The 23229-nt window shown below is 47.9% G+C and overlaps 2 protein-coding genes across 4 annotated transcripts; one reads left to right on the top strand and one right to left on the bottom strand.

The window, feature by feature from the left end:
• Nucleotides 1-15479: 15479 nt before the first annotated feature.
• On the top strand, nucleotides 15480-19560 carry LOC127340741 (protein ELF4-LIKE 3). Of its 3 annotated transcripts, none has more exons than XM_051366486.1 (3): nucleotides 15480-17222; nucleotides 18126-18260; nucleotides 19184-19560. In XM_051366486.1, the coding sequence occupies exon 1, from the start codon at nucleotides 15604-15606 to the stop codon at nucleotides 15928-15930; it is 327 nt and encodes a 108-aa protein (XP_051222446.1). In that variant the 5' UTR covers nucleotides 15480-15603; the 3' UTR covers nucleotides 15931-17222; nucleotides 18126-18260; nucleotides 19184-19560. The 3 variants fall into 3 exon arrangements, with proteins under 3 accessions (XP_051222446.1, XP_051222448.1, XP_051222445.1); XM_051366488.1 differs by having other exon boundaries at nucleotides 15480-16718; nucleotides 17055-18260; XM_051366485.1 differs by having other exon boundaries at nucleotides 15480-18260.
• A 1353-nt stretch (nucleotides 19561-20913) lies between these two features.
• On the bottom strand, nucleotides 20914-21384 carry LOC127339068 (pectinesterase inhibitor-like). Its single transcript, XM_051364967.2, has one exon. It carries the CDS (start codon nucleotides 21382-21384, stop codon nucleotides 20914-20916), a length of 471 nt encoding a protein of 156 aa, XP_051220927.2.
• Nucleotides 21385-23229: the final 1845 nt, after the last annotated feature.

Consider the following 23229-nt stretch of genomic DNA (forward strand, 5'->3'; position numbering starts at 1 on the left):
GCCAAACCGGCCCCAGCAGCTTGCTTTATGCCAGCAGCGTGCAAGTGAAACAGACCGAGACTATCTCACCCGGTGGAACTCAATGAGAAACACGTGTGAAGGAGTGATTGAAGCACAAGCAATTGCTTGGTTCAGTCAGGGATGCCGGAGAGGATCACCACTGTGGCAAAGGCTGCAGAGAAACATGCCAAGCACATTGGCTGAAATGATGCGAGTGGCGGAAAACTATGCATTGGGAGACCCACTGCAACCGGCTGTGCAAGCTGAACCGGCGCAGTCAAACCAACCCCGGCAAGATCAACATCAGGACAACCGGCATAACAAAAGAAGGGAAGATTTCCCGGATCGAAGGTATGGTCCGCAGCAAGTAGCCGCAGTGCAGGAAAATTCTGGCCCCAGCGGAAACCAAAGGCAAAAAACCGGATCGCAGCCATGGTCGGGTCCTAAGAAGAAATGGGTACAAAAAGAAGGATGGGGACAGAAAAAAGATTGGCAAGAGCATATGAGATACACCATGGAAGCGGCGATGGACATGCCGTGCAAGCTTCACACTCCACACCCGTCGAAGCCGGCAAACCATTTGATGAAAGATTGTTCCTGGATCAAGCACTTGATGCTGAGAGGAGTGGCAAAAGATGCGCAAGCAGATGGCTGTTCCACAATATTGCCGCCCTCGCACGACATGCTACACCAGCACCCATTACCACCACCGCCACCTCTTACCGGAGCCAATACCATACCGGTACAACAATACCAGCAAGTTAACCGGGTGGAGGAAAATCATGATCAACCACCTCCGCCGGCACCTTTAGGCCGGAATGTTTACGAGGACCCACATTTGTGTTGTGTTGTCTTTGTCACTGAGCCAACCGACAGGCAAAGTGTGCATCGCCGCTCTATGGAAGTAAACGCTGTGATGCCGGCAGTTCCCAAGTACATGCTGTGGTCAGATCAGGAAATCACCTGGTCGTTCAAGGATCACCCCAAAGTCATGCCGAATCCGGGTGGATACGCTCTTGTTGTGGACCCAATCATGAGAGGGCCAGAAACTTGAGTAAAATTCAGCAAAGTGCTGATAGACAATGGAAGCAGCATAAACATCATGTACAAGCATACAATGCGTACACTGGGCATAACCGAAAACATGCTGCAGCCGACTCACACAACATTCCATGGAATCGTTCCGGGCCTGTCCTGCGCACCGGTAGGAAAAGTCCGGGTAGATGTGTCATTCGGAGGACGTGACAATTGCCGGGTGGAAAACATTCTGTTTGAGGTGGTGGACCTGGACAGTCCTTACCATGCGTTGCTAGGAAGACCGGCATTGGCAGCTTTCATGGCCACAACTCATACAGCTTACCTCAAGATGAAGATGCCGGCACCTCGTGGACCCCTAACTGTGGTGGGAAACTACAAAGTCTCACTGGAAACAGCATCTGCCGGATCAAACCTAGCGGAATCGCTGGTGATCGCAGAGGAAAAAAGAAGGATGCAAACCGCGGTTGCGCTGGCTCAGTCCTCACAGTTGAGCTTAGCGGCAATGAGTGGAAACTTGGGCACACCGGCGTTCAAGCCGACAAATGAAACAAAGGACATTGTGCTGGATCCGGCTTACCCAGAGCGCACCGTTCGTATCGGTGCCGGCCTCAATCAAGCATAGGAAAGCGCGCTCATCAGCTTCCTCCGTGAGAATCGGAATATCTTTGCCTGGTCTACTGATGACTTGGTAGGTGTTCCGAGGGAGCTGGCTGAGCACTCTCTAAACGTCCGGAAGGATGCCAAGCCGGTGCGACAACCTTTGCGCCGGTTCGCTGAAGATAGGAGGAAAATCATTGGAGAAGAGGTGACAAAACTGTTGGTTGCCGGTTTCATCGTGGAGGTCACGCATACTGAGTGGCTGGCCAATCCGGTAATGGTGGAAAAGAAGAAAGATGAGAACCTGGAGGCAAAAGCTCCAAAGGTGTGGCGCATGTGCATCGACTACACCAACCTCAACAAGGCCTGCCCAAGAGATCCTTTCCCTCTGCCCCGGATCGATCAGGTGATTGATTCCACTACTGGGTGTGAGTTGTTGTCTTTTCTGGATGCGTACTCTGGTTTCCACCAAATCCCCCTGAAAAAGGAAGATCAAATAAAAACTGCGTTCATTACCCCGCACGGGGCTTATTGCTATGTTACTATGCCTTTTGGTTTGCGCACGCTGGTGCAACGTACCAGCGCTGTATGCAAAAATGCTTGTTTGATCAAATCGGAAAGAATGTGCAAGTCTATGTGGACGACATTGTGATAAAAACTAAGATAAAAGACACCTTAATCGATGACATCCGGCAAACATTTGACAACCTAAGACGGTTCCGGATGAAACTTAATCCAGCAAAATGCACCTTCGGTGTTCCTGCCAGTAAGCTGCTCGGCTTTCTTGTGTCAAGTCGGGGAATTGAAGTGAATCCGGTAAAAATCCGGGCGATAGAGAGAATGACTGTCCCACGGGAACTAAAGGATGTGCAAAAGTTTACCGGAAGCTTGGCATCGCTAAGCTGGTTCATAAGTAGGCTAGGAGAAAAGGCTTTGCCGCTCTATGCATTAATGAAAAAATCGGATACTTTCGTCTGGACCCCACAGGCAGACGCAGCGTTCAAAGAGCTGAAAACAATGCTAGCCACCGCTCCGGTACTGGCCTCACCTTTGGAAAGGGAGCCCATGTTGTTGTACATAGCAGCAACCAACCGGGTTGTAAGTGTTGTGGTTGTGGTAGAAAGAGAGGAAGAAGGAAAAACCGTGCAGAGACCGGTATACTACTTGAGCGAGGTGCTCTCCATCTCAAAACAAAACTACCCTCGCTTCCAAAAGATGACCTATAGCGTGTTCATGGCCGCCAGTAAGCTCAAGCACTACTTTGAAGAGCATCCCATGAAGGTGGTGAGTGAAGCACCCATTTCGGATATCATGGGCAACAAAGATGCCAGCGGCAGGATTGCAAAATGGGCAATTCAGTTGTCACCATATGTACCGGTATACGAAAGAAGAGACGCCATAAAATCACAAGCTTTGGCTGACTTCCTGGTCGATTGGGCGGAGATGCAATACAAGCCGCCAGAACACAAAATAGAATACTGGAAGATGCACTTTGACGGATCCAAGCTCAAGGAGGGTTTAAGTGCCGGTGTGGTACTCACCTCGCCAAAGGGGGACCATCTCCGCTACGTTTTGCAAGTGCACTTCAGGGCATCAAACAATGTTGCTGAGTACGAGGCTTTGATACATGGGCTTAAGGTCGCAAAAGAAATCGGTGCACACTGGATCATTTGCTACGGTGATTCAGATCTTGTGGTACAGCAGTGTTCCGGAGATTGGGACGCAAAAGATGCCAACATGGCCTCATACCGGTTCCATGTGCAAAAGATTGCCGGCTTCTTCGAAGGATGTGAGTTTCACCATGTGCCGCGGGCTGAAAACGATGCCGCGGATGCTTTATCCAAGCTAGGTTCCTCCAGACAAGAAATTCCTCCCGGAATAGCCTTGGCACACTTAAGAGTTCCATCAATCAAGCCAAGTCCGGAGTCGGAATCAATTTTCGTACCGTAATCACACGTGGTGCCAATGGACATTGACGAAGGGAACCCGGGGGCTGTTCCGGCACACTCGGGGACTGCACCGGTAAGCTCGGGGACTGCGAAGCCCATACCGGAGGAAGCAATGCTTGTGGACAGCATGGACATAGACGTGCCGGTGTTCGTGGTTAGAGAAGCACCATCTTGGGTTAAACCTATTAAGGAATTCCTGATCAACGGCAACTTGCCGGTTGACGAAACTGAGTCAAGGAGGATCCAACGGAGAGCCAAAGCTTACACCTTCATCAATGGTGAGGTATACAAGAGAAGTGTTACCGGCGTCCTCCAAAGATGTGTGGAGCCGGAAGAAGGAAAAGAGATGCTCAAGGAGATTCACCAAGGAGAGTGTGGGCACCACGCTTCATCAAGGGCGCTGGTGGCAAAAGTGTTCCGGCATGGGTTCTACTGGCCCACGGCTTTGGAAAATGCTGAAGATTTCGTAAGAAAGTGCAATGGTTGCCAGAGGTACGCCAAGCAAAATCATACCCCAGCTTCCAGCTTAAAAACCATACCATTAACATGGCCATTTGCTGTTTGGTGCCTTGACATGGTTGGCCCATTTAAAACTGCAAGGGGAAACATGACCCACATCTTGGTAATGGTGGATAAATTCACCAAGTGGCTGGAAGTGAAACCTATCGCAAAGTGTGATGGTCACACAGCGGTGAAATTCTTAAAAGATGTCATTCTCCGGTATGGATATCCGCATAGCATCATAACTGACAATGGCTCAAACTTTGCCCAAGGAGAGTTCAAGCGGTTCTGTGAGAACAACAACATCCGGCTGGATTTGTGCTCAGTGGCACACCCACAAGGCAATGTCCAAGTTGAAAGAATCAATGCGCTGGTGCTTTCCGGTATAAAACCAAGGCTCATTGAACCACTCGAAAAGACACCGGGTTGTTGGCTTGATGAACTGCCATTAGTGTTGTGGAGCATAAGAACGACTCCAAACCGGTCCACCGGATACACTCCATTCTTCATGGTTTACGGAGCAGAAGCGGTAATACCAACCGACATTCTCCATGACTCACCAAGGGTGCAACTCTATACCGAAAAAGAGGTAAAAGAGGCCCGAGAAAACGATGTGGACTTGCTGGAAGAAGCAAGAGAACTGGCACTGCCAAGAACAGCCATTTACCAGCAAAACCTCAGACGCTATCACAGCCGGAAGGTTAACCCGAGAGTTTTCCGGGAAGGAGACATGGTGTTACGCTTAGTGCAACGCACTGAAGGCCGGCACAAGCTCTCACCTCCTTGGGAGGGGCCATTCATTGTAAGCAAAGCTCTGCACAATGATGCATACTACTTGATTGACGCACAGGAATGGAAAGAAGGAAAGGCAGACAAATCCGGAGATGAGACCAAGCGTCCTTGGAACATAGCATTACTGCGTCCTTTCTACTCATGAAGTTGTACTGTAAGAAGTTCCTTTTTGTACCTTATGCTATGAATAAAAGAATCCGGCACCTCGAATGTTTCCCGGGGACTGCCTCTATCAAACTTGCATGTAATCTGTTTATTTTTTCAGTTTACCGGTTGCCTGTGAACATTTTTTCTTTCCGGTTTAGTAACGTGCTAAACTTACCGGAGTCTTTGACTCTGCTGCTGTCCGCAAACCGGCTTCATGGCAAGCAAGATAAACCGGTAGGAATTAAGCACGTGAACTGCGAAAAGAGGAAGTGGGAACGATCAATCCGGAAAAGTTTAACTAACCCCGGTTTTACCGGTTTTTTGTGAAAAATTTCGAATCTTACCTAAGTTCAAGGAAGTGTTCGCTTGGCAAAAGAACTTTGTAACTCATACGCCAAAACACCCAAAAGAGGTAGGCAGAGGCAAAGGGAAAGAACCAAGTGTGCATCAAATTGGATGCGGAAACGATTTCGGAATCTTCACGGTACAAGATAAAAGCAAACAACAAAGGCAACATGCTAAGTTAATCAACCAACATGACTCAATAAGTTACCGGTATGCAAGATACCGGCATGAAGTTGTACCACAACCAAAACGATAAGTTTTATGTTACATCATAAGACCCCGGCATACCGGGGTATAATTTAACAAACATTGTTTCTGAAGCTCAGGTACAGCAGAGGCAGATAAGCATATCACAATAAGTGTTCAAACAGCGGGGGCTTCAGGGGGAGCATCACTGGCTGCTGGAGCTTCCGGGGGTGCATCTTCGGCATCCTCTTCTTCTCCTTCGTCGTTGAGCCAGTCTTCGACTCGAGGAGGTGGGGGAATAAAGGTGCGAACCGAGGCGAACTCCGCGATCCGGTAGGCACGGTCCTTCCGCTTCGCGGTGAGGACCGGATCCGTGTCGGTGGGAGCATCCTGCCGCAAGGTGTGAAGTGCGTACAAGTCCAGATCTACGTACCAGGAGCAGGCGACGCGTAACGCCGCATCCGCTCCGGCACGAGCCGAAGAGCACTGCCACTCGCGGATCCTCCGCCCGGCATCTTTCAGCCGCTCGGAGGTGAGTGTCAGGTTTGCCGGCAGCGCTTCTCCAGGCCACAAGACCTTATAGAGCTGGATCGCTACGTCAGGCAGGTCGGCAAGGTGCCGGTCCATAGCGCGCATGTGCTGGATGTGGGCAGAAAGAGCAACCAGGTGATCATAAGGATCCCAAGGCGCGGCAAGATCCCGAAATTGCTGTGCAATCCGGTGATCCGAAACTTTCTTTTCTGCGTGCACCTGCGAGTCTGGAAAGAGTCCTGCAAAATAAAGGTAAGGCATAAGGAAAATGCTACCAGAGCATATAAGCTTATAAGCAAAGCCGGAAAAGAAAGAAGAAACACTTACTGACGGCGAGCGCGTCGGTCCGCGTGACCAGCTCATCGTACTCCTTCTGCTCCGCGGTTAAGCGGGCGACCTGGTCCTCGGCAGCCTTCCGGAACTTGCCCATTTCATCCAGCTCTGCCCTTAGCACCGCTGTGGAGTTCGCGGAATCGTCCACGACCTCCGCCAGCCTGGCCTCGGCTGCTGCCTTGGCATCCTTCAGCTCTTGGCTATGCTGGAGCGCGGCTTGCATAGCTTTCTCCTTGAGCTCCCTGGAGGTAGTTTGCTGGGCATCCAAGGCCTTCTGGTGATCCCGGAGGAGCTGCTCCTTTTCAGCTGAAACCCGGAGAAAGAAGTTTGAACAAAAATCTAACCGGAAAAGCGCAACAATGCAACCGGAGAAAGAACAGTACCTTGGAGATTGCCAACCTGGATCTTAAGGGCCTCAATGGAGGCTTCCGGGATAGCTGTTATGCGAAAAACTTGTAAATAACAAAGAAGAAAAAAGCTTCCGGTAGGAAGATGCCGGAGGCAAAAGGACTCACCTTGGCAGTGGCTGTGGGCCTCGGCAAGGTCCCGGTGCTCCCAAAGAAGCTCCTCGAAGAGCTCCTTCCGGGCATCCGCCGTGCTCTATTCAAAGGAAAATGAGTATGAGAAAGGCGCCGGTTTCGAATATTTTAGAGAAAGTTTCGCGCTAAAAGCTGCGGTCTCAACCCGAAACTCGGGGACTGGGAGGATATATATGAACCTGGAAAGAACAGAACCGGCATCAACAGAAAAATTGCAAAAAGTTTGGTGAAACTTACCACCACATTGTTGGTGGCGTTGTGCCACGCATTATCGAACTCCCTCACTGCGCGCTTAAGTCGCATGAAGTGTTCTTCGGTGCTCCGGGGGCCGGCTGGGTCGGGGATAGGAAGCCGGTCCTTCCCCACACCGCGCGTAGCCGCGGACACGTCGGCCTGATTCCACTTCTCAGCGTAATCAAGCAGGTGCCCCAGCTCCTTGCCCTCGCGCTTCAGCTCTGTAATCCGGCCAAGGAGGCCGGTAGCTCTCTCTCCAGCCACGACAGCGGCGGGGCCGGAGTGTAGCACCAGCGACTGTGGGCTGGAAGCCGTTGCCTTCGCCTTAAAAGGTTCCGACACGCGCAGCTTGGCGCCTTCTGACGGCGGCGTCGGCTTAGTTTTGGCCACAACAGGCTCTTGGCTTGGCGGCGGTGTTGGAGGCTTGGCCGGGCTGGAACCTCCGGCTGAACTCGCTGGAGGAGGCATGGTAGTAGGCTTGGGCGGCGCGGAGGCATCAGGCACGCCCGGCGCGGAAGTTTCCGGCACAGACGTAGAGGGGGAGGAAGCGGAAGTCTTCTTCTTCTTCTTTTCTTTTGGGACACGAGGAACCTGAGGTTCCGCCCGCCCGGCATCTTCAGTATCGGCGCCGGTGTTGCTGGCGCCGGTGTCTCGGTTCTCAGGAGGGGAGACGATGTCTTCCTCCGCGCGGTAATCTGGCGGTGTAGGGGCCGCGCGCCCCGCACTTGCTGTGCCCCCCAGAGGGGAGGCAGAAGAGTTGCCGGCGCCAGAAGGCACCGGACTTTGTTGAGGAGGAGGCGAAGGCCTTGCGGCATCTTCGGAGCTTTCCGGAGGCATGCCGGCAGCGCTCATGGAAATCTTGAGCGCCGGGCTGGAAAGACAGGAAAAAGAAGGTCGGGAAAACGATCCGGAAAAAGAACAAACAAAGCAAAACGGAAGATAGAATCTTACCCGGCAGAAGTCGGCATCTCTCGCCTCACATAATGCCTCTTAGAGGGCTTCTTCTTGGGGCGCTTGGCGGGAGGAACCTCGCTGGAGCCGGCTTCCGGTGCCGGAGCCTTTCTCTTCTGCTGCGAGCTGAGCTTCTCCAGGAACTCATGGCCGACCTCGGCCTGCAGCGGAGCCACGTGTTCGCGGACCTGCGGGTTGGTGCTGGCTGAGGGAGCGTCTACAAAAAGGTAACCAGTGAGGAAACGAAAGAACTAAATACCTCAAGTATGACAACTTCATTGTCTGAACCGGATTCTTTGTTGGAAAAGTTACCGTGGCGTGGAGTGTGAGTCCGGCCCACCTTAAGGTCGGTCCAGTGGACGTAAGGATCCGGGTCCTCTTTGTCCAGAGCCCGGTTCCGGGGAGGGCCTCGCTGCTCCGCCGCGATGCGAGGGAAGCGTTGCTTGGCCTGGAAAGAAAGAGAAAGACAGTTAGTAATATATCGAAAAGATACCGGAAAACAACCCGGATTGCCTAGTTTCTTACTTCGTCAGTTGGAGGGTTGAGGGAGCTGAGAGGCAGAAGGCCCCACTCCCAATCCAGCGGCATGGCGCTTTGGCAGATGTGCCTAGCCTTAAGGGCTACGTCCTCCTTGGTGAGAGGGAAGCTGGTGATCTTGGTAGGATCGCCAGGGCCGTACATTTCGCTCATTTTATGAGCCCGGCGCTTAAGGGGAAGCACCCGGCGCGAGATAAATGTCCTAACAATATCATCCGAACAGATGGCGGTGTCCTTCATAAGTTGCTTCATGAAGCGTACAATCCGGTTGGTTTCTATGTGAGACTCCTTCGGGTTGTAGCTCCAGTTGGTCTTCGTGGGCACCGCCGGATTGAAAGCCGGCAGATTAATAAGGTTGGGGGCGCCGGTGTTCTTCACATAAAAGAAGGTCCTTTCCCATGCTCGGCATGAGTCAATACCGGCAAACTTAAAGAAGGGGCTCCCCTGGCGGGACCCAATGATACAAGACCCGCATCGAACGGGAGGTTTGGGCTTGGGGATTTCCTTGCCCTGAACGGAGTTGATCCAAAGGGAAAAGAAACGAGCGAAAGTCTCGCGAGTGGGGCGGAGACCCATGTAGGCCTCCATGAAGGTTGCGTAGCAAGAGAGATAGAAGATGGCATTGCCAGGGAGATGGTGAGGTTGGAGTTTGTAGAAGTCAAGAAATTGGCGGAAGAAATCAGAGGCGGGAAGGCCGAAGCCGCGCTCGAAGTGAGCAAGGAAAACGACGAATTCACCATCTTCCAGAACCGGTTCGATCTCGTCTTTCGGAATCCGGCAGGATACTTCTTCCGGTATCCTTCTAGACCGGTACAACCAGTCAATCTCATGCTGAGTCACCTCGGAGCCCTTCCAGGCTCCACGAGTGACGCCGGAAAGATCTGCTCCGGAAGCCTGGCTAGAACTGCCGGCATCTTGACTTGTTCCGGTATCGCTTTCCATCCGGATGCGCTCAGCCGAAGGCTCGCCGGAAGCTTGACTTTCACGGCTGCTGGAGGAAGATTCAGAAAGATGGTCCCCTCTAGACATACGGGCCTACGGGATGCCGGGATCTACTTAAAAACAGATTTCCCAAGATCTACCCTTGTGCGAAGATCTACGAGTAAGAGAAAAAAGCAAAAGAAAGGAAAGAATAAATATCCTACCAACCCAAGATCTAGAAAACGAGAGAAAGAAAGCAAATAAGCATTGGGGCTCACCTGAGGCTGCGGGAGACGCGAAGGAAAGGTTCGCTGGAGAAATGGCAAGGGCCTGACCGTCGATGAGGGCCGGCGACGGAGAGCAGCGAGGTCCGCTGGAGAAAGCTTGAAGTAGCAGCGGAGCAGAAGCACCGCAGAAACTTGGCGCGGTGGAAAGCTTCACCGCGGCGAGGAGAACGGCGCAGGTTTGTCGGGAGCAAGGCTCTGGCGGCGACCGGTGGCGGCGAGGAAGCAAGGGGCGAAGGGCTCGAAGTGCTCTAGAAATGGGGGCAAATGCGAAGGAGAAGATGAAGTGGAACCGCTCCGCCCTTATATAGGAGAAGGAGTTAGTGGGCCAAAAACTGTCGGGCCACGGCGGTTCGTCTCGTGGGCCGCCACGTGGCACGAAGATACACGCGTAAAAATAAAGAGGCCATAGGGTCGCCGCACGGATCCGGAATGGCCAGGAGGATCCGGTGTGGCACATTAAATGTTGGCGTAGAAGCCGAAGCGAAGTGACCCCTGACACTGGGGCGTCAGGCACAGTGCGCATGTCCCTGACAGGCGCTGTACCCGATAAATGCTCGACTTCACCGAGGAGGGAGTTAATGATGATGACACCGGAGAAAACGCACCGGAGACACTTCGCAAAGAAAATAAAATGTGAGTATGACATGAGATACCGGGGAGGTCCGGAAGATAACAGAAAGAGGCTAAGGCAAAGAGGCCGGCATCTTCGAACAGGGAGCCGGAAAGATTAAACCGGTACCTTGTGAGATAGGAACCTGGCATAGCCTGTCGGGTAAAATCCACCGGACTATACCAGCTTCGGGGACTAATGTTGGGGGGATGACCCCCGGTATGCCAAAGGCAGGCCTAACCGGATGGTTTGGCTTTTCAAGATACCGGTTTACAGTTTAATCCAGACTGTGAACCTAAGCTAAGGAACCTATACCGGTATGCCCAAGGAGGAGCATGCCGGAACGAGCTAAGAAGATACCGGATTACCGGTATAAGCAGAGCTGGTCAAAGATTCCCTCGGGAGCTAGAGGACAAGCATGACCTAAGCAAAGTGGCTTTAAACGAAGCCATGACGTAAAAGACGAAGGTGACGCCCAAAGCAACCGAAGGACATCAGTCTCCATGTTTAAAGAAGATACCGGCGTCACCTGTGATTAAAGTAGCTTTGTAAAGTAGTTTGTCTGTTCAAAGATGCCATTAGGGTTTCTTCCCCTGTAAGCCACCCTCTCCCCTATATAAGGAGAGGGGGCAGCCCTCTTCACGGGCATGAGCATGTCTGTATGAAAACCTCCTGTAACCTTGTTCATGGAATAGAGAAGATCTAAAACGGAGTTCATCCTTGTGTCTCTCTTCTTCTACCTCTGGCCTTGGCCAAGTTCTTGAGGAAAGCACCCGGAAGTTCGTCCTACCTGATCCAAAACCCTCCCCCGAATCCTCTAGCGTCCAACTCGGCCCCAACTTAAGCCATCCTATGGCATCTGTCTGTTCACCACGACGACAGTAGCTTCAGCATCCCATGACCGGCGTCGGAGGATCTTCTCGCCACCATCAAAAAGAGCGATATTGTACTCTTGCAAGTTGATGTGTTCTTCATGGATGTAAAGCCATCTTTTGCGCCACCCTTGAACAGAGTCAGGGAATTTGACATCGAAGTATTCGACATCTGGGCGGACGCAGATAACAACACCACCTACATTATAGGCGGTGTTGTGGGAGCTGTTGCGGCGGACAAGGAATATGGGTTTCCACAGGCCCCAATTGGGAGGGGTCCCGAGAAAGCATTCACAGAGGGTGATGAAGATAGAGATATGCAGGATGGAATTGGGGGTGAGCTGGTGTAGCTATAGCCTGTAAACAAAGAGTAATCCACGAAGAAATTCGTGGATAGGAGTAGACAAACCACGGATGAGGTGGTCAACGAATGTTACCCGGTATCCGATGCATGGTGTGGGGAAGCTTTCCTCGCCGGGGAAGATCAGCATCTTCTCCTTCTTCATGAACTCGAGCTTCTTCAGCAGGTTTGCATCCTGGTTGGACATCTTGGATCTCTCCCACTCCGAGAGATGCAGGTTTTCCGTTGCCATTGGGGAAGTGTGCTTGGAGAGCCTCGCCCGCGGTGGCATCAATTTGGTGGATTGCGATGCTGGAGAACGCAAAGGTGCAGAGAGCTTTGCTGTGGCAATGGAGGAGAGAGGCTTTAGGTTTGAGCGGCGCAGCGAAGGGGAAAACTGGAGGAGGAAGAAGGTAATTTATAGCAGGATCCACGAATCGCCGTGCCGTTGGATGCAGCAGGAATGGGTTTGATGATCTACACGTGTCACCATGGTAAGAAGGTCTTTTTACTGTGACGGAACTGGACAGGCGCTACAACGCGCGTGCCAGGGAAAGTGGAGGACGTGTGTCCCCCACTTGCGTAACGTGTCAAGCACTGCGGACTTTTGGGTCCACATGTCAGCGACAGGACAGAACTCGCGTTTTCCTGATACAGTGATCGTGGCTATCGTCAGCAATGACGTTACTATGGAGAAAACTACGGCTACAATTGTTTTGAAGATTGTCGACAGAGGAGTGTCAATGATAATTTCGAGAGCCTTTGATCAAATACAAGTTTTTGTTCAAATGCTCGGGGTCTACTTTTTAAAGAGGTTTCATTAAGGATATCGACAGGGAAACTTCGAGTGCTTCAACAAGGAAAAAGCGAGAGCTTATGATCAAATACAAGCATTTGTTCATATGCTCGGGGGCTACTCTTATCAGAAGTATTGTTTGTACTTCTGATAAGAGAATAAAGTGGATGATAAAAATATAGAGTTGTTCAACAGTAAAGCAAGTTGAGCCTACAACCAAGTATAAATACTCGACTGTAGCCTCGGGGGCTACTCCCATCGGGAGCACTGGTCGCGCACCCGATAAAGTTGGGAGAATTAGAAGAAAGGACAATATAGCGACAAAGATGCTAAAAAGGTGAGCCTACAACCAAGTACAAGCACTTGGCTGTAGCCTCGGGGGCTACTCCCATCGGGAACGCTGTTCGCGTGCCCGATGAAGTTAAAGAAGGCATGGTGAGCATATTTCGAGTTTTACAAAATAACTCTTCATATATTCCCATCGGGAGGGAAAGATAACAATATACAAGTCATCCGTTGACTCGAATAAATGTGCTATTCCAACAACCGAAAAAAGCACTCGACAATATATTCTCAGAGCGTCTCAGTCACGAATTAATCTCTGAATGCCGCAATACTTTGCGAAGGTAAGTCCCCAGGATCTGTCCTGCGAGGCGTAGCACCGCCTCTGACGGCGTTTTGTTACTTTTTCCGTATCAACAGATACGAAGAAAAATTCTAACGGACGCGTTAGATACCCGATAAAACATAACTGGAATTCGGCATCTGGTAAGACCTTAAGCGGCACATGTCGAATTACACCAGTATCCCGAGATCATGTCCAGGGACGTGATCTTGAAGTAGGTTTTTGCGGATTGCTACAAGAGCAGTTAACTGGTACCTGATCCGTCAGATGAACCAGCCCCAATTACCGTTATCCCTGTACAATATATAATTGCTTTATAAATGTTCTTTATCGATTCGAAGAAATCATATGGTAATTGTTAAGGATGGAGATTCTCCTTGATTCTTCGATTCAAGCAAAATCTCGGGGGCTACTGACATAGGCATCCCCAATGGGCCTGCCGAAGAAGGTACCCGGGGTTTACTGAAGGCCCAAGACCCGAAGTTTATGAAGCCTGGAAGCCCAGTTATGTAGTTTGGAAATATAGAGTTGTATTAGGAATAATGACTTGTAACTATTACGGGACGAACTCAAAGAGTCTCCCGGACTTTGTAACTTGTACATCACGAAACCCTCGGCTCCGCCTCCTATATAAGGGGGAGTCGAGGGACAAAGAGGGCATCGATTGCATTGTCAACACAACCCTAGTTTTTAGCAGTCGAGTACTTTTCCGGCTGAACCTTCGAGATCTACTTGCCCTTTACTTCCTAAAAACCCTAGTCTACAATCTGTAGGCATTGACAAGTTAATCCCTTGTCACCCATCGGAACCCGTGTTCATACCGAGTGGTTCGTCCTCAATAGGAAGTCCAAGGATCATGGAAATATTAGGAAGAGTAATGGTCATCTCGCCGGCCCTCAAGTGGAACATGTGCGCATCGGGCCTCCACCGGTCGACGAGTGTGGTAATTGTCGCGGCGTTGAAGTTTGGCATCGACCGGCTTACAAGCGAGATGAACGAGAGGACCTACAAGCACATATTGAAAAGATACTATTATGCCATATCCAATTGAACAAAACAAATAGTGTTCACCATTACAAAAATTATTACCTCCCCTTTCTCCGCTTGATGATAGGCTCGGTAGCTAGTGTCATAGTAACCACCGAGAAGCCACACCATCCTACATTTTTTTTGACAAATACAAATTGAGTTATATCATACTATCACCATACATATGACACATATTCTATCAAATATGGTTTTCTAAGCAAATATGAGGCATTTGTTCCACAAATATGAGGCATGTGTAAGCAAATATTAGGCATATTATCACCATACATATAATACATCACAAATACATGAAAAATATGGTTGGAAATTGAATAGTTTCACATGTAGGGTTTCATATCTAGGGTTCCATGTCTAAACCAAATCCAAATCCATGAATATCGACCATCACACCTAGGATTTCACATCTAGAATTTTATGTCTAAATCTAATTAAATCCATGCAAATCTTGGATGAAAAGAAGGGGATCATAGGAGAATACCTTAAGAAACGAGTCGGGAATATAATGCACGAACAAATCTATAGAAATCCATCAAGATTTGAGAGGGATTTGGTGGGGGAGAGAGGAGAGGCATCGGCCTCGTTCTTGAGGAGAAGAAGAGAAGAAGAAACAAAGAGGAGATGAGGCTAGGTCATGATGGGGCGACTCGCTCACATAAGTGGATGTGTGGCGTCTATATGAGCGGCACTACATTTGCGACACAATGAAGTATGACACTGCTCGTATAGGCGCCATACAAAAATGTTAGTCAACCGAAATAGTTTCGCTGAGGGTTATTTCCTGCTATACTTTCGTGAAGGGTTATTTTTGTCAAAATCGCCGCCGTGAACCCGTGACCCCGGTATATTTCTTTCGTCCCTGTGCTCTGGCTCCGGTGGGGAAAGGAGACGAGAGCGACACGAAGAAACCCTAGCTAGGAAGGAGGGGAAAAGGGGAGGAAGCGTGAGGACTTACAGGGACCAGTCGCCGGAGCAGGATCTCTTCGTCTCCATTGTGGTTTGCTTGTTCAGTCCCCGCCGCCTGTCGCCGCCGCCACGTCACCTCCCTCTCTCGTCCCCTATCCACGACCGAAAACACGAGGTTGACCTTGTGGGTGAGAAAACCGGAGGGTGAAGCTTACTCTAGGAGAAGATCCAGGATGAGCCAAAAAAATTCCTCAAATAAACCAGAGAAGTAAACGGACCGTCCGAAATTTTCGGGATTTAATAGTTGACCGGTATTTCCCCATAAATCAGCATTTTCGGGAGTAGCAATTCGTGGGACCGTCCATGTCGACAGATCTCAGCAGTGTCTCCCAGCTTCCAGGTACTCTGACCCTGATGATATATTCCCCACCAAATCTCCTCCGCCTCCCCTCGCTCCCTCCCTCGTGCTCCGCGTGACGCCGCCCAGTCTCCCTACGCAGAGTTAGATCCGGCTGAGTAATGGAGAACGGCAGCAGCAACGGCGGCGAGGCGCTTCCCAACGGGAACGGGAAGGCGGTGCAGGCGCTGCAGCGGAGCTTCGGCGAGGTGCAGGGGATCCTGGAGCATAACCGGATGCTGATCCAGGAGATCGGCCAGAACCACGAGTCGCGCGACGCGGGCGGGCTCAGCCGCAACGTCGCCCTCATCCGCGAGCTCAACAGCAACATCGCCCGCGTCGTCGGCCTCTACTCGGACCTCTCCACCTCCTTCTCCGGCTCCCTCCTCGCCAAGGGCCCCGACGACGCCGCCGCCGCCGCCAACAAGAGGCCGCGCCCTACCCAGTAGGGCGCTGTAGAAGAAACAGTCCTCTTCTTTTCTCTTCAGTTTTAGATTCAGATTCGAGACGTGTTTCTTTTTCTTGATGTGTTATTTTAGCGGGCGTTGAGCTGAGGTATGGACAGGGCAGCTAGCTTGTAGTCAAACGGAGATGCAGGCGGCAGCGCAGAACTGTATCAGGGGATGCAAAGACTAGTTAGTCTCTCAAGATAAATGTTTGGTTACTTATAACTGAAAATAGTTAACTGCAACTGCTGTGGTTCTTACAGCCTGATGCTTGATTCTTACAAATAGTTACTGTACATTGATTATCCGTTCGTTGTTTTCATTAGACATATAATTCAAAAGAACAGTGTTAAGCTCGTATAGTTGAAAGGGGCTGCTTTTCAGCAATCTCTTTTAAAAGAACAGTGTCCTGGCTTTATTGATTTCCCGTTCTATGCTTGGGACGTGAATATTGTTTACAACTCACAACTGAAGGTCTCGTTGCTGTTCATAAAAGTTGCAACTTTTTTCTAACTCCAAAGATGTTTGGTCTACATAATATGTACATATCTTAGACACACCATGTAAGAGCTTATAAATCAGCATTTGACATGCATATCCTTATTTCCAATCCTAAAAATGGTTATTATCTGTGGCTAAAGCATTGCATATCATCTTCTTATTTACTGCAAGGACCAACTAACCTAGGCGTACAGAGTATCATCTCAAGGAACAACAGCATTGCATATCTATTGCCCCATCAAGATGCAAAACAGAAGAGATTTTTGGCCATAAAGATGCAAAGCAAAAAAGTTGTTTGTCTTCTTCTCCTCTAGTTTCTTCCTGAAATATTGCCTGCTTTGCATTAATAATTCCTTCACTCCTTTAATACTATTTGCGTCAGCTAGTTTGCCATTACGATTCTATCTTACGTACACCACCAATCAGGCTGACTGCCTGTAGCACTCCTTTTCCTACACTCTATTGCCAAAATAGGATATTGACATGGCATTGTCCCCTTTCTGTTTTCTATGTATCAAAATGTTGCTATTTGGGTATCATATGCCTTCATTTTGTATTCTTTGTAAGCTAACATTAGCCTTCTTTGCTTGCATATTGATTGAGTACGTACCTTTGAACCTGTGCAGGTTCCATCCAACCTGTAGGGAATGACTAGTGAGCAGGCTAAGAAGTTAGATAATTTCCTGTGCTCGCATTGTGCTAAAGAAGATGGCACAGGGAGTGGACAGGGCAGCTTGTTGTCAAACAGAGATGCAGACAGCAGTGCGGAACTGTATCAGGGGATGCAAAGACTAGTTAGTCTCTGAAGATAAATGTTTGGTTATAACTGAAAATAGTTAACTGCAACTGCTGTGGTTCTTACAGCCTGATGCTTGATTCTTACCAATAGTTAGTGTACATTGATGTTGCGTTCGTTGTTTTCATTAGAAATATAATTCTAAACAAAAGTGTTAAGCTCGTATAGTTGAAGGGGACTGCTTTTCTCTTAGAAAATTCAGCAATCTCTTTTAAAAGAACCGTGTCCCAGCTTTATTGCCATTTCCCGTTCTATGCTTGGGAAGTGAATATTGGTTACAACTCACAACTCATTGTCTCTTTGGTGTTCATAAAATTTGCAACATTTTTTAACGACAAAGATGATCTACATAAGCATCTCTTAGACATACCATGCAATTCCTTAAAATTCTGCATTTGACAAGCATATCCTTATTTTCAATCCTAAGAATGGTCTTTATCTGTGGTTAAAGCATTGCATCTCATCTTATTCGGTGCAAGAACCACCTAACCTACAGGTGCATAGAGTATCATCATCTCAAGGAACAACAACATTGCATATCTATTGCCCCATAAAGATGCAAAACAAAAGAGATTTTGTCCACTTATTACTTCATGAAGATGGAAAACAAAAAAGATGTCTGTCTTTTCTTCCTAAAATGTCGCCTGCTCTGCATAAATAACTTTTGGTCTCTTTTAGGAGTACTTGGTTCAGCAAATTTGCCATTACACTTCTATCTTATCTGACCACCAATCAGGGTCTGTGACTTCAGCACTTCTTTTCCTACTTTCTATTGCGCCATTTCATACTATTTAGCAAAATGTTGCTATTTGGTATCTTGCACCTTCATTTTCTGTTCTTTGTAAGGTAACATTGGCCTTCTTTGCTTGCATATTGATTATGTACCTTTGAACATGTGCAGGTTCCATCCAACCTGTAAATGAGTATGGAGAAGAGCAAAGAGTTAGATAATTACATGTGCTCGGATCGTGCTAAAAAAGAAAGACCTTTAAATTCATAGCATGGCTCACAAAGTTCTGATTATAAGGTTACTGAGGTAACCCCCTCCCCCCCGCCCCCGCGCTGTTTACTAAATGTTATGCTTGTTGATGGCTCTATATATCTAATAGTACAGAACTTCAAGAATTCCATATTCAAAGTTGCCATTTCTTCCTTTGTTCCTCAACTTTTCCTTGGATAATGTTTGGTATTATCTAAACAAGTAGTCATGCGTGGTTAAACTTTTTTTCATGAGTTCCTTAAGTCTATGCATGCTTATACTTTCTTAGGAAAAAGATTACTGTATTGCGTTTGCGGGACGTTAGTTTGTCTCTTGCCAGGCAATCTTGCACAATCTTAAATAGGGTGAGTGTGGTTGTTTGGATCCCCAGAGCCTTGGAGCACAAAATTTTCAAAACAAATCAGAAATTATGTAAAATTTAATAGGTATGTAGTAAGCATAAATATATGTATGTATACCTGTGGAAAAATTTAAGACCATTTTAACAAATGAAATGTGTTTTTTGATTTTCTTTTACATGAACTCCAAGAAACCGAGTTCTATTTATGTTTTCTGGTTAAGGTCATTGTCCTTTGGTTGGCAACATAAGTTTGGACCTTAAAGTGTTTTGTGCGATTATCTCGGAATACAGAATTAAAGCTCTGATAAGAGTAACTTGTAGAATGTAGATAATGTTTATGATCTGCTGTATGGCCTAATCTATTAGCAGTGATAGGATTTGTAGCAGTGATAGGATTTGTGTGTGTGTGTGTGTGTGTGTGTGTGTGTGTGTGTGTGTGTGCAGATTGTCTGGCCTAACACACGATATTGTCGTCCATTAGCATCTGGGTTCCATCTGTTCCGTGTATCTAGACTAATCTGCGATATCCTTTTTCTGGATGGAGGGAGTATATGATATAGCTTTTCCTCATTACATTTGTATCTCGTATCCCTCTTTAATTTGGTATCATAAACTGCAGGTTGAGCTAAAAAGGTGGAAGAGGTAATCGTTTATGGCCTCAGTTCTCCATTGCTAGTACAAACTAGAGGGTGGCGGTTTACATTGCACAAGAAAGGGAACTTGGCTATTTAACCGTCATGTTTGATGGTTTGGTTGTTGCATCTTGTCGAAGTAGCCTATGTGTGGTGTAGCTCGTGTTGTCAACCAGTTCCCTGCAGGATTAGTTACGTGTGTGTGTGTGTGTTAAATCTATCATTTGTCAGAATAGGAGTGGACGCTACGGGCCTACTCCGTACATGTTTGTACATGTTCTTCGCACTTGTTCCTTTTCACCACTTTTTATCGTATGAACATAGAATGAATACTACACCTTGGCAAAGATGGTAGTTAAATCCTTCTTGGAAGTCTTCATTTACTATTCACAAGTCAGTCTACTCATAATTCAAACCAAGAACCCTTGATTTATATATAAAATTAGCAGCACACTGTTCTCTCTGGGGTTACTTCCACAAGTTCAGAGATGAGGTGCAGATCCTCAAATCAGCAAAGCAGAACAACAGTGATTTTGGCTTTTTACCGACGATAACAAACAAAAACACATACATAACAAAATTAGTTACAAGCCAAACCAAGAAAGTTGTCTAGTATCAGAATTAGGAAACAACATATGACACAAAGCTATCTATTAGAATGGTAGACCTTGTTGGAAAAAAAATATCGGAGTCTGAGTAGATACAGCCCCATGCCAATCATCAAGGAGTCCAATGAAGAAAGAGCTGCGGTAGCAAGCAGCTTTACCTAGTCGTCGGCTGCCCAAGACCTGGCAAGCGTTCGTCTGGAGATCTACCGAGTCAACTATCGGTGCTGCTGGTACCACTCGTCATTCGTCAACCGGAGGTTACAAGGGCATTGGTAAGAAAAATAAAAGTACGATGCGATCACGTGAGTGGAGATGTTTTCTTCATCAACAAACAAATGAGACAACTGATGTGCTATTGGTGGGGAATATTTCAGTCAGTTCCTCATGTGGATACGCTGCCGGTTGCAACGAAATCCAGTAGTACTCAACCTCTCAAGGGATAGGTTGGGCAAAGGAAATGAGAATCGAAAAGGATTCCCTCCAGAAAATCAAGTTGGTTGGGAACAATATTACTTATCAAGTCCATCAGACGTCTGAAAATCCTCTTGAACTGCATTTTTTTCTGTTCTGGCAACCACTGTTCACCGGCTAATGTCAGACAACAGTTGGTAAAGCATTCTAGGATAGTGCAAAAAATAGATGAAATTCACTACACACAAAAGAGCAAGGAAAACAAATAATGACTCTGTCTTAAAACAAAGAGTGGGCTAAAGCGAACTCATGTTATAGTGAAATGTTCTTGGCCAATAAAAGTATACCACAGAAGTGCTGATTGAAAAAACAATCGAGGACTTACTTGCATTGACATCAGCTGCATTGAAAATCACATAAATTCGAGGTAAATTCTGAATTGTGAGGTCTATTTACTTTTTATACTAGATAATTTGGGGAGTAAACTGATTTGTTATGAAAAAATCAATCACCAACAAGGTTTGACGTAAATAAAACGATATGCATTCTCTCATTTCTTTATGAAAAAATCAATCACCAACAAGGTTTGACGTAAATAAAACTGATTTCATAATTGATAGCAACATGCATAACCAAGCCAAGAACAATTTGTGGTCACTTGTGGACAAGCAGGTCAACGAGGTCGGCGCGCTCGGTCATCATGATATCAATGGCGGTAACGGGGGGATTTTGCCGATCCCCTCGAACGCGTTCTCGCACGCATCGCTGGCGCCCTTTGCGACCGACAAGCTGTTGGACGTGCCAGCGTAGTCCCCGCCGTCGAAGTCGTTGCGGCCGAAGATGTCGAGGTCCATGGCGGCACCGACATAGGCCTTATGGTAGACGGCCAGTGCGTCTCCCTGGGGCGTACCCTGGCTCTTCTTGGCCAGGTCTCCGATGACCGCGCCGTTGTGGTCGGCGGTGTTGAGGGCGATCTGCAGCGCGATGCTGGCGAGGTCGTGCGCGGTGGAGGTCTTGGCGCTCTCCGGGTCGTCGCGCAGCACGGCCACACACATGGTGGTGTTTTTGGTCTTCTCGCATGTGTGGTAGATGAAGCCTGTGTCGGCGTGGGTGGTGGGAAGGGTGGAGAACATCGCGGCGAGTAGGATGAGAGACATAGCTAGGGACATCGTCGCTGCCCTCGACATTGTGCTCTTATGCAATTTGCACCTAGGAGTTGTTACCTGCACCGCGCGTGTCACAACTCATATATGGAGGACGCTGCACGGGAAAAAATCCCTACGATAAATGATGCTCCTTAATTACAATATGTCCATTCATTTTTCTTCATCTCTACTATTCTACTATATATACTTATAAAGGCACGAAGTACCGCAGGAAAATTAAATCTGAACCGTCTATCTACATGCATCACACGGTTGAGGCTCATTTGTTCTCCCCTCCCCAGATCCCGTGTCCTCCAATCTCGGCCGCATCGCACGCATCTGCCCTTCCCTTGCTGTGAGAAACAAAATCCATTCATCAGACCCAAAAACATCCAAAAACATCGGAGTTACCGCGATCTCCTCCTCCTCTTTCGCCTCTTCCAGTCCTCCCGCGATCTCCTCCTCCTCGCTGCTGGCTGCCGCCGCCGGAGTTACCGCCTCCGCCTTCAATCACCGTCGACAACACTGCCCATATCTCCATCCTCCCGGCGCCTCTCCATCACTACCCCGCCAATCCCCACGCCTCGCCGGCGGGTCATCTCGCAGCTCTCCTCACTGGCTCGCCGCGCTCCTCACCGGCCTGCCACGCTCCTCACATCACAGGCCCTCCTCACTCCCCCACCAGACCACGTTCAGTCAGATGCCTGCATGATCCGCTACCGCGGCCCCTCCTCGCGCGAAGACATTGGCCTGGACGCCGCTGCCAAACTCGCCGAGCTCGCTTCGCTCGCCTAGCCTGCAGGAGCAAGGTTGCCGCGCCTCTCTTCTTTTCTTTTTCATGTGTTTTGCTGTTAGTTTCTAGGCGTGGATGGATGGTACCTCAAATTTAAAGTATGGGGTTTCCGATGTATTGTTTGGTCTGTGCGTAAAATTCAAATGAATGTATAGATGTTGATAATTGCGTGTCATGCTACTTTGATCTACTTTCCTCATTATACGATGCTGGACAAATATTCATCCAGTTCTGTCTGCATGATTATCATGTATTGCATTTTTCTCCGCACAGGTTACTGCATATTCAGACGTATCCTCTTCACATCCCTCAAGCTGAACTCAAGATATGGTAAAACGTTTTATGGTCAGCTTAAGAATGTTTATGCTGAATATGAGCTTCCAATTTTCGTTTAAAAATAAAACGAACCAATTTGCTGACTTTTGATTTAGTTATTCACAAGAAAAACATTGTAACAAGGGTTAGTTAATTTGATTCAGTGGCATGATTGCATCAGGCTGAGAGGCACTAGCTTATAATTACTATTCTCTTTCTCACTCAGATTATTGGGAAATTAGGGTTCATATTGTCAGTTCAGTATATTGATTTATATAAAATAACTTACACGTAAGGTAGCTTAGCCAAGCTCTTAGCATATGATATGGTAAGTATCCTTTGGTTAAGTGTTGAAGAAAATTTGTTCATTCAAGTTTAAGTCTGTTATATTTTTGAGAATCATGTCAGCAACACAAGGTACAATGAACAAAATGATTATTCATGCCATCTGGTAAACATGTATACTGTGTGCTTTTCTTATGTTGGTCAATCAGTAGCCATCCACCTTTTCTGTTAGGGCCTTTATGAATGAAATAATTAACCACCAATCAGAAGGATATATTGCAGTTTACAGTCCATTTTGTCCTCTTTCAGACTTGCCATGAACTATTTCTCAGTCACCACGTAATTCAACTACGAAAATCCACTTCCGATATTTTTCGTTAAGTTATTTGATGAATAATTTGATGTGAAGAAGATATTTCATAAAAGTGTGCATTGTTCTGTTCTAATTTCAGATTGCCATGCTAATTTATTAGGAG

This window comes from Lolium perenne, chromosome 3, assembly GCF_019359855.2.
Source record: "Lolium perenne isolate Kyuss_39 chromosome 3, Kyuss_2.0, whole genome shotgun sequence".
Classification (NCBI taxonomy): Eukaryota; Viridiplantae; Streptophyta; class Magnoliopsida; order Poales; family Poaceae; genus Lolium; species Lolium perenne.

Excerpts from the sequence above, each read along its gene's own strand:
- LOC127340741 (XM_051366485.1), top strand. The coding sequence starts at position 15,604 with ATGGAGAACGGCAGCAGCAACGGCGGCGAGGCGCTTCCCAACGGGAAC.
- LOC127339068 (XM_051364967.2), bottom strand. The coding sequence starts at position 21,384 with ATGTCCCTAGCTATGTCTCTCATCCTACTCGCCGCGATGTTCTCCACC.